General features: G+C 35.6%; 2 protein-coding genes across 2 annotated transcripts; one reads left to right on the forward strand and one right to left on the reverse strand.

Moving 5' to 3' along the window:
• The first annotated feature begins 3,996 nt into the window (after positions 1 to 3,996).
• Positions 3,997 to 5,613, forward strand: LOC145085425 (small ribosomal subunit protein eS6). Its single transcript, XM_079023520.1, has 5 exons — positions 3,997 to 4,124; positions 4,215 to 4,279; positions 4,613 to 4,670; positions 4,767 to 5,148; positions 5,239 to 5,613. The coding sequence occupies exons 1-5, from the start codon at positions 4,119 to 4,121 to the stop codon at positions 5,475 to 5,477; spliced, it is 750 nt and encodes a 249-aa protein (XP_078879646.1). The 5' UTR covers positions 3,997 to 4,118; the 3' UTR covers positions 5,478 to 5,613.
• A 1,511-nt stretch (positions 5,614 to 7,124) lies between these two features.
• On the reverse strand, positions 7,125 to 10,280 carry LOC145085578 (phospho-2-dehydro-3-deoxyheptonate aldolase 1, chloroplastic-like). The gene is made up of 5 exons (XM_079023534.1): positions 9,644 to 10,280; positions 9,018 to 9,295; positions 8,623 to 8,899; positions 8,287 to 8,532; positions 7,125 to 7,537 (listed from the first exon to the last, which is right to left on the reverse strand). Exons 1-5 carry the CDS (start codon positions 10,145 to 10,147, stop codon positions 7,286 to 7,288), a joined length of 1,557 nt encoding a protein of 518 aa, XP_078879660.1. The 5' UTR covers positions 10,148 to 10,280; the 3' UTR covers positions 7,125 to 7,285.
• Positions 10,281 to 11,227: the final 947 nt, after the last annotated feature.

Here is an 11,227-nt window from a genome sequence, read left to right on the forward strand (position 1 = left end):
CTTGTTATACACCTAAAACACCTAAATCTAAGCCTGAAACTCTTCATGTTCTTTGTGTTCTTCATCACTTGAAGGTGTACGGCCGCACACCTTCATAAGGTGGCCGTACACACCTCAAAAACCCTCCAAAGTGAGAGTTTTGGCCCTCTATCTCTTAGTTGGACTTGGTTTGAGCCTTGAAACACTTGAAAATCGACATTTGGAGCATAAACGAAGAGTGTACGGCCGCACACACACCCTGGCCGCACACACTCTCTGTCCGGCCGCACACTCCTATGTGCAACCGCACACACAGCCTGGCCACACACACCTTAAAAGTGGCCATACACTCACCTAACACAATCCTTTAAGGTCCTAACAGTTAGTGCAAGTAGTCTTAAGTTCCTAGAGTGGTTCTTCATCACATTTAGTGGTGAAATACCTTCATTTGACTCCTTTATGTATCACTGCATGTTAATTAGGATCAAATCGCGTTCAAGGCTTCACTTGAACACCCAACTTTTCGTGTCGATCCTTCATTCAAATCACCTAAGGCAAGTTCATACCCCTACGTTTTTCCGAGTTTTTCATGTTTTCGGGGGGGGGGGGGGTACAAGCAAAAGTACAAGGAAACTTATGCTCAAATATATTATTTTGTTTAAGATAATTATATTTTCAGTATGCTTTTAAACACGGAAAACATTTTTACCAACCGATTAAGAAATCAACACGTAGAAACAATTTTCAAAACTAGAACAATGAACTTGTGAATTATGTAGTAAAATGTATTATTTTATAAAGGATTCATGCAAATCATAAACAGGATTTTCTGTATTATTACTTGTAAATTTGTTAGGCTAAGTTTGAGACACGTTCTTGGTAACACTCCCACTGAATCAGAGTGTAGGACTAGCACTTGTGACCAGAGTCTCTTGTAGGGAGAGCGTGACTATTGTGTATAGATCTATACGGGACTGACAATCCCGCACCTCACTGCTAGCTACAGTCGGACCGACAGGTCTGCGGGTGACAAAGTCATTAAGGATACATGCCATTGCGGGCTATATCCAGTCAGTTATGGTCATGAAACTCAAAACTTAAGTAGCAGAGATTTACTTTTGTAATAATGAATCAAGTGAACCAACCTCAAAGTAATAACCGATTAATTACTGGAGGGTATTAATATAATATCTTCAGGACATAGTTCATCACGGTTTTCTTTTATTTAGTTTTTAAGACTAATATACTTCTCTGGGTGTAACCAGGGTTTTTAAAAGAAAACTGCTTCTATGTACACGAGTATGGTAAATACTTGCAAACCTCAATTTAAAACGGATAATCAACCTTCAACCTTCAGGGAAAGTATAGGATTTTCCCGGGATAAACTGACTATTCAAAACGGATTGTTTTACAACCAACTGATATTCATATTCATTCCATGACTCATTGGATTGTACATATTTTGTACGAACCTGGAAGTCATGGAAGGAATTAGTTTTCAAACACGCTTTTCATAAGAAAATATAAGATTTTCTTGAGGAACACTTTTCAAAAGGATTCAAGAAACATTTTTCCACCAAAAACTAAACGCTTATGAACTCACCAGCTTTATGCTGATATTCTTCAAAACTGCTTGTATTCTCAGGGAATTAGTAGACAGGTACTTCCAGGAGTTCGGAGAAGTCGGAGCATTAGAGTCGCGTCTTTACTATTTTACTTTTGATATGAACAAAATTATGTATTAAACAATGTAAACCTTTTTTCATATATGTATTCAATGTCTGGTTGTGTTTACTATGTTTGCTATGATATGTATTGTTGTGATACTACACATGACGTCAGCCACTCCCGAACGTTTCCGTCGTTCCGGTTTGGGGGTGTGACAAAGAGCACCGATACCGAAGTTATGGAGCTGTGAACAACGAGTCGTAGGTCGTAAGCAGCCAGGAAGTTTCTGGTAGGCCTAACTGCCACCTCTCTCTCCTCCCCGTCGTTCCTCTCGGTGTTGGACGTCGTGAACATCATTGCTGTTAATGGAGGCTATTGCGTTGCTGTGGTCGTCAACTCCGACGATGTCAGCCGTTTAGGAGGTGGTTGGGTGAAGGTACGTTCGATTATCTATGTGATATCGGCGTTTGTGTGATTGTATGAGCCATATTTGGCCTGGAAACCAAGGAAGACCCGCCACAACCACTGTGAGGTGGTGGCTGCCATCTCTTTTGTCGCCACCAGCCACTGTGGGGGGGGTAGCTGTGTGCATGATTTGGTGTGTGTGTGTGTGAGCATAAGTCATGAGGTTAATGTTGTATGGATTTTCTTGTCCAGGAAAACGAAGAAAACCCATCACCACCACCTGTTGCCGCCGTTCCGCCAATGCTAGCCACCATCTCGGGTGGCTGTGGGCTTTTGGGTGCGTTTGGATCGACGTTTGGAGTGCTTTTGGTGTTGCTTTGGTCCAAGATCATAACCACCACCACCGTGAGGCGGTGACTGCCGCCGTGAACCACCGCCAACCACCACTGCCCGAGGTGGTAATCGGTGGTACTCGACTTGATTAGACTTTAATTAATGTAAACACTTAACTATTGGATTAATTGGTTTTGTGATTGGTTGGAAAACCCTAATTTTGGTAATATTTATTTTGGATTTGTCGGGACCCTTGTTGGACTATTAGTTTTGGAATTTTGAACTATGCCCGACTAAGTTTGGTCTAGTGAAGTAATGGTCTTAATGGATTAATTCCACATGGGGGTTCCAGTGGTACCCGGTATAAGAGCTTGGAGGGTTTCCATGACATCACATATGTTTGTATACATGGCTTATGTGATATGTGTAACTTATAGAGCTAATATGGATTATGTGATTATGTGGATTGAGTGGGGTATGCTCTGGGAAACTCACTAAGCTTCATGCTTACAGTTTTGTTTATGGTTTCAGGTATCATCGGTTTGGAAAGGAAGGGTCCGACTTGATCGTAACGCACACACCCGTGTTTTCCGCATTATATGATTTTGGGATGAACTCTGATAAATGTTTTTAATTAGCAATGTTTTAGAATACTTGGATTTAAAGATATCTGTGTTTTGACTATAATAAAAATGAAATTTTTACCCTTGATTTTTGGGTCGTTACACATATAAACATACATTTTAGTTTGTTTTAATAGCCTATTGTAAACTTGTTTTTGTAAGTGTGAATACATGAAATAGCAATGCACTTTTATATATTTCTTTATTATAGTATCATACTTTCACCTCTTCCTATTAGAGCATAATATTTTGTATGGTGTTTATATTTTTTTATAATTATTTAATGAGTTTGGTTCGGTTATATTATAAATAGAAACATTAAATTCAACGAAAAACAAGATAGAATGGTAAAATGGACATTTTTATAATTCGGCACAACAATTTAGAGGTTTTAACCAAACAGTATGTTAAAAAATCAAACCCTTTTAGAAATTCAGACCTTTTAAAAATTTCAGATTTTAAAAAGTTCAGATCCTATCAAATACTCCCTAAGTAATCAGTTACTATAAGATGTGATTTTAACGAAAGGATATTATAAATTCAGACATTTTAAAATTTTCAGATTTTACAAAGTTTAATACTCCCTAAGTAATCAGTTACTATAAGATGTGATTTTAACGAAAGGATATTATACATACAAAAACCTTCCGATTAAGTAATAGACTAATAGTATTAATTAATTGGTGATATTAACTTATTTTATGGGGTGTTTGACTTAGCTTTTTAGAAGTCAAAAGTCATTTTAAGAAAAAGATAGAAAGCATGTTTGGCAATGCATTTTAAAATAGTATTTTTGGATTTGGATACAAGTAAAAATGAACTTTTTGGAAAAGTTGGATACAAGTAAAAAGGAACTTTTTTGAAAAGTTAGAAAAAACTTAATTTTTGTGACTTTTCCAAAAATGATTTTTGCCCTCTAAAAGCTAAGCCAAACACCTCTAAATAACTATATTTAGATGGTATTCACTATTTGATACAAAGCGAGAAAAAAAAAAAAAGGAAAGTAAAAGGTAAAATAAAATATAGGACTATATACGTGTATCGTTAAAGAGGAACCCTAGCGAAGCAGCCCTTTGTTCCAACGCCGCATAATCAAGAGCGGGAGAGAAGATGAAGGTTTGAAACACTACACAAATCTAATTATTAGATTTCTTCAATTTACAATCTTTCATGCGATTCTCACTGATTTCATCTGCGTTTTTATAGTTTAATATTGCCAATCCCACCACCGGGTGCCAGAAGAAACTCGAGATTGATGATGATCAAAAACTGTAAGTTTAATACGTTTTTCATTAGTATTAGTGATTTCGATTTTTCAACTTTTTGGGATTTTGTTCAAGTTCAGCAGAAATCTAGGGTTTATATTTGCAATGTATATTATTTTTTAATGATTCTGTTGATATGGATAGTTTTTCGATGCTAATTTTACCCTAAATCTCCTGATTGAATCGTGCCGAATGCCTTTTGCTTTGTCTATCCCTGTCTCGGTTCTTGTGGTATCGGATTGTTGAACTGATTAATATTGTTCTTCACTTGCTATTATCCATTGATTTTTTTTTTCGAATTAGCTTTTCTAAACTTCTATCTTCTTTTCTTTTTTCAAGCCGTGCATTCTACGACAAGAGGATCTCACAGGAAGTCAACGGAGATGCCCTTGGGGAGGTACATTGTTTGCCATTTTCTCCGTTGATAATATTCCATCAGATTCTCTTACAGTTCATATCTTCATGTCCAAAAGCTTCTTTTCAATGTTCATAGGAATTCAAAGGCTATGTTTTCAAAATCATGGGAGGATGCGACAAACAAGGATTTCCAATGAAACAAGGAGTGTTAACTCCTGGCAGAGTTCGCCTTCTTCTTGTGAGAGGAACACCCTGCTTTCGTGGGTATGGAAGGAGGAATGGAGAAAGGAGAAGAAAGTCTGTACGTGGTTGTATAGTGAGCCAAGATCTTTCTGTTTTGAATCTGGTTATTGTCAAGAAGGGTGACAATGATCTTCCTGGATTGACCGATGTTGAAAAACCTAGAATGAGAGGTCCAAAAAGGGCATCAAAAATCCGTAAACTTTTCAATCTTTCAAAAGAAGATGATGTTAGGAAGTATGTCAATACATACAGAAGAACATTCACAAACAAATCTGGTAAGTGACTAAGTTCTTCCTTCTGTTACTTTTTTCCTTCGGATGAAAAGAAAAAGTAAAGGGGTGATGTTTGACATGTTATGAGTGCAGGAAAGGAGGTTAGTAAAGCACCAAAGATACAGAGATTGGTGACTCCATTGACATTGCAAAGGAAACGAGCAAGAATTGCAGACAAAAAGAAGAGAATTGCAAAAGCAAAATCTGAGGCAGCTGAATACCAGAAACTTCTTGCTTCCAGATTGAAGGAGCAGAGAGAGAAGCGTAGTGAGAGCTTAGCAAAGAAGAGATCCAGACTTTCTGCTGCATCTAAGCCTTCTGTTGCAGCATAGGTTAAGGTTTGTGATTTTGATAACATCATTTCTTATGAAGCAGTTTTGATTGACAAGTTTATTTGTTTTTTTTTTTGAGTTGGTTGAATCTATATTATTTTTGGAATTGGATTTTACATCACATCTGTTCATTTCATCTTATTTGATGTTTTCCATGTGGTTCCATATCCGATTAAACAATAATTATTCAGATCTTGTTTCATATCAGTAATTTGAAGCCAAAAGAATCACTATCTTCACTTTCCAATTCAAAGGACATCTAGCCTAGCTGTATTAGGTGGTGCCCTCCTTCCTTGAAGTTAAGGGTTCAAGTCCCGTCGTGGACATAAATGGATTTAGGTGTTAGTTTACGAGTATTTATATATATACCATTATAGGTGTGAGACAGTGTATTACATGGGTTGATTTAAAAAAAAAAAAGATTAAACATTAAAATGTAAACAGAAAACATTTTTTAATATACAACTTTAAAATAAGAAAAGAAAAACATATTTATTGCAATTTAATATCATATATATGATATTTAATATTTTATATATATATATATATATATATATATATATATATATATAAGTTTATGATTTTAATTTTAAAAATTAAAAAAACCAAAAATTGACAAATGAATAAATATTTATTTAAAAAATACCACAAAATGACAAGTGTCAAAATTCATATGAGCTTGATATGTGGCAAAAAAAAATCTTTATTTATTAAAAAGGATGTAAGGCTTACAAATTCTTAAATTCTCTATGATGTTCATTTTATGAATTCTAAATATTTCAATGCCTAAATTAACTTAAATTCTTTTTGTAAGATGTTGTACCTCATGCTTACTCATCTTTAGTTGTATCGTCAACAAGTTAACTCATCTTTAAAAATCAACTAATAAGAATCATTTTCTAATATCTAATCCGTATTTGTATTTATACAAGTACAATAGGTATTTAGAAAGTAATCGAAATACGATGACTAAATAATAATAATAATAATAATACAGCCATGGTGGTCCTTCCTTCGGGTCCCATCCATATTGCAGAAGGCACAAGTTATGAGAAGATATAATGATATTTTGGATCATGCGACTGAATTAACACTTGGATAACAACAATGCCCGAATTTCCCTGCCAGCGTAAAACCAAAAAAACAAAGTTGATTTCTAGTTCGCCATCCCATGTGCCAAAAAAAGAAAAAATCCTCAAATCAAATTACACGAATAAATAGTGTACTCTCGCACAACTTTTAATTTATGAAAAATATATTGAGAATTAGTAATATTTTAAGGATCGTGTTACAAGTTTATAATCAAATAAAATAAATGTTGCTCTTTGGTAACCAATTACATGGTTTTAAAATACATTCTATACCGTATTAATCAACAATTCAACACATGACATATATCTTTTAGGCGGAATTTACTGAAAGTTTGAAAACCCATTTGATGTATAACCACTAAAGTAGCTTATAAAATACTTAAAAAAAAAAAATTCAATTAACTTATTAATGAACTCATTGGACTTTTTTACACAATATCAGTTAATTATATATTTAAATGTTTCTTTATGTTATTTTTTATATATATTCCATCTAGATTATTAGTTAAACGATATGATTTTATTAGCTACCTAATCAACTACAATCTAGTCTATCTGACAAAAACTAGTTTTTCCATTAAAAGCTAGATTTTGAACTGGTTTGCCAAAGTCTTCAATCTTATACATTTGAAAAAGAATAATGATAATGTACTCTTATAAGCAACCTAATATGATCGATTTATAAAAGAACACAACAAACATAAATTAAGTTCAAGCTTAATTAATCGACCGAGCAGTGATTCTCCGCTTTCGCAGGCGCTCAGCTATGATGAAGGCTAGCTCAAGTGCTTGAGATGCATTGAGCCTCGGGTCACAATGAGTGTGGTAACGTGACGATAGATCATCAAATGTCACGGTTCTTGATCCACCGATGCACTCGGTCACATTTTGCCCCGTCATTTCAAGATGAACCCCTCCTGGAAAGCTTCCTTCTTGTTCATGCACGTCAAAGAATGCTCTCACTTCCGCCTATCGCAACAACTTATTATTAGACTCTACGTGGTATATAATAATATTTCAAATCACATTAGAGAAAACTAATGATATGTGACATGTTTCGAGATATTTTGTTCAGATAGTTTTTAAAAAAATGTATTTAATTTCCACAACAAAAGTTATGGGAGTAGTTCCAAAATATCGGTCCCCCCTTGCGAAAACAAATGGTTGATAATTGAAACTTTATAAATAATTATAAGTACGGTCCAAAATAACTAAATCTTGGAGAATCGACCGGTCCCTCTCCATAAATCATACACGGCCGACCAAAATATAAGCAACCGCTCGTGGGTTGTACGAATGGGATGTTCTTTTAATGATCATAAATGATGATGTGCAACACAAGTCCTCCTATATATCACAAAGACACAAAATTGCAATCTTTTTCTCGTCAATATCAATCACTGTCCAATGCATGTCAGATGCAGTCCAACCTATTATGTCATGTCATGTCGTGTCTTGCTTGACGAATGGGTCTTAAAAAGGCTACCCCAGTGTACCAACAACTACGAAAGCCTCCCAAGGTCCAACACACAAGTAAAACACGCAAAAAAGACTTGTTTTTGGTTCCTATTGATTTGTTAGTCCTTTTCACAATGACTCGACTACTTCTACCAATAATTCATGCAATTTATGATCAAAACATTATAATGATTTAACTTTTTGTGGATATCTCGATGTTTCAAGTTCTGATACAGAAAGTTAAAAAGAGTGTGAGTTACCCTAATAGCGTCAAAGGGTCGAGTCTTTAAGCCACTTGGAGCCTTAATGGTGTTGCCATGCATAGGATCGGTAACCCAAGTGACAATTTGACCAGCTCTTCGAACTGCTCTAATAAGATGAGGAAGCTTCACTCTCATGTTTTCAGCTCCCATTCTCGTTATGATTGTAATCCTCCCCGGTTTGTTCTCCGGATTCAAAATGTCAATGAGCTTCACCAACTCATTTGGATCCATTTTGTCACTCACCTTTCAAAATAAGAAAACTTTTGTCAGTATTATTCCAACAACCCCAGAGCTGGACCACACTATGATTCATGTGATATGTAAATCAGGTACCTTAATTCCAAGAGGATTTGCGATTCCTCTAAGAAACTCGACATGTGCACCATCTAATTGACGGGTTCGCTCACCAGCCCAAAGGAAATGAGCAGAACAATCATAGTATAACCCGGAAGTTGAATCTTTTCGTGTAAGAGATTGTTCATAAGGCAAATGCAAACACTCGTGTGATGTCCAGAAATCAGTAGTTGTCATGATTGGATGATCGATTGTTAGACCAGCAGCTGCCATGAACCCTAATGCCTCGTCCACTTGGTTAGCTAGTTCACGGTACCTAATGATGTCAAAAAAATAAGTTCTATCATACCCTTTCGTCATATTCATTCTCCTAAACTATGAATCATGGTGGAAAAGTGGAATCTTGATTCTTGAGGGACCTTTAAGTAACATACCTATCACCCTGTTCGCTGTTCTCTGTGAAATCAAGATTCCATTGGTTTACCCTTTGCATAGCAGCATACCCTCCGGTGGCAAATGCCCTTAAAAGATTAAGAGTGGCGGCAGATTGAGAGTATGCTCTGATTAATCTTTGAGGGTCGGGTGTTCTTGATTTTAGATCGAATGCATCACCGTTTACATTATCGCCTCTGTAACTTGGTAGCTTCACACCATCTTTCTCTTCAAAAGGGTCTGATCGAGGCTTAGCAAATTGACCAGCCATTCTTCCTACCTGTTTAATCAAAAACCCAAAATCAGAGATAAGTCATAGACTCCATTGTAGTCCAATCTATAAACCGAGTGACACTGGTCACTTTGACGTTAAAGAAAAAGACGATAGCTTTATTTTTGGCTGCGATTGTAAGTATTAAATTAAAGAAGCCACAATCAAACTTGGAATTTGACAGAGACATCATTGTTTTCATTCCTTATCATTTCACTTCCATCAATTTCAAATATGTTGTCATGAATTCAGATTTCATATTCTTTGTAAAACTCTAGACTATGGAATCATAATCAAACTACAAATTGGGTAAACTTTGAATGATACAAAAATGGTAAGGATGAAGAAAGAATTGACCTTGATAACAGGCATTTGACCACCGAACATCAACACGACACCCATTTGAAGAATTACTCTGAAAGTATCACGAATATAATTCGCATTGAACTCCTTGAAACTCTCAGCACAATCGCCGCCCTGTAACAGAAACGCATTGCCCATTGCAGCCTCACCGAGTCGTTCCTCGAGGCTCCGTGCTTCTCCGGCGAATACGATTGGAGGGAACGCCTCGAGGGTTTCAAGGACTGATTCGAGGTCGCTTTGATCTGCGTATTCCGGAAGTTGAAGAGCCTTTTTCGATTTCCAGCTGTCTATGGTCCATTTTGGGCTGGTTGTTGAGAGTTTAGGGGTAGCGGTGGAGACGGTGGCTGATGTGGCGGATGAAGCTGGTTTTGAAGATGAAGGATTAGGGGAATGGACGGCGGAGATGGGTCGGATGGATATGTTGGTGGTGGTGGGCGGAAGAGATTGGATTGGGAAAGATTTAGTCGGGAGGAGTGAGCTGGAATTGCAAAGAGACATTTTTTCTGGGTGGTGGATGGGTGGTAGGGAGGTGCCTGAAGAAGTGAGAAGCGTGTTGGGAGTATTGTAACTTATTATACGGAGGGGAGCAAATTTTGGTACGCAAAATTTGGAGGGAAGGTCCAAGAAGAGGTGGTTAGGCCTTAGGGTTAGGGAGAAGGGCATATTGGTAAATCACTATCTAGTTCGTCATGAAACTCAACTTTTGATTATATAGAAATTCTAGATTAATTGGAATTGAAAATTTCGTGGAAATGGGAATCCAATTTAATATTTTGATTGACAAACATTTGAGATGAATGTGATTTCAATAATGTAAAATGATAGAATTGCAATTTTTGTTTTTATACTTAATTTTAAGCAAGGGCTTGACAAAGAAGAAGTTAGACGCCTACAGTTCATGTATCATAATTGAACTTGCTTGACGTCAATATCGATCAACACATTTAGTTTATCATATTGTAATCAATTTCATAAATACTTTCATAATTCCATTTATAATTAGAATTTTCACATTCTTTAGTCAACTATCCAAAAATGTTGTCATACTATTATGCATAATGTCATACCATCTGACACATAATTGCTTGGAATGTCAATTTAGTGTTCTTGATCCAAAACCCACATGTTAAATCAAAATCGATCTTTTCTATACCGAAATTGGAAGTTGAAAGATACTACAAGTATAAGAATTGCTTAATTTTTTGCCTTGAGTCCAAAAATCTTAAATATGACTTTTATTTATACCTGCAACTAGTTTATAACCCGTGAAACCACGGCTACAAAATTAATTAAACTTTAATAATTAGAACACAAAATTATTAATAAGTTATAATCGTTAATTTAAATAAATATGTGAAATTATATCACCTTATAATTTCTATTAATTTTATTTTAATTTTTATTGCATTGTTATTAATTTATTGTAATTAAAATGAAAATTTAAAATTTGAAATAGAGAATTAATAGATTGACAAGTGGCATGTATTAATTAAGAGTTTTAATAGGGTGACACATGGCAAAAAAAGAATAAAATGTGTATTAATTAGGAGATCTAATATGATGACACATGTCAAAAGG

Source organism: Lactuca serriola, chromosome 1, assembly GCF_051521515.1.
Source record: "Lactuca serriola cultivar US96UC23 chromosome 1, Lser_US96UC23_V15, whole genome shotgun sequence".
In the NCBI taxonomy this organism is placed as follows: domain Eukaryota; kingdom Viridiplantae; phylum Streptophyta; class Magnoliopsida; order Asterales; family Asteraceae; genus Lactuca; species Lactuca serriola.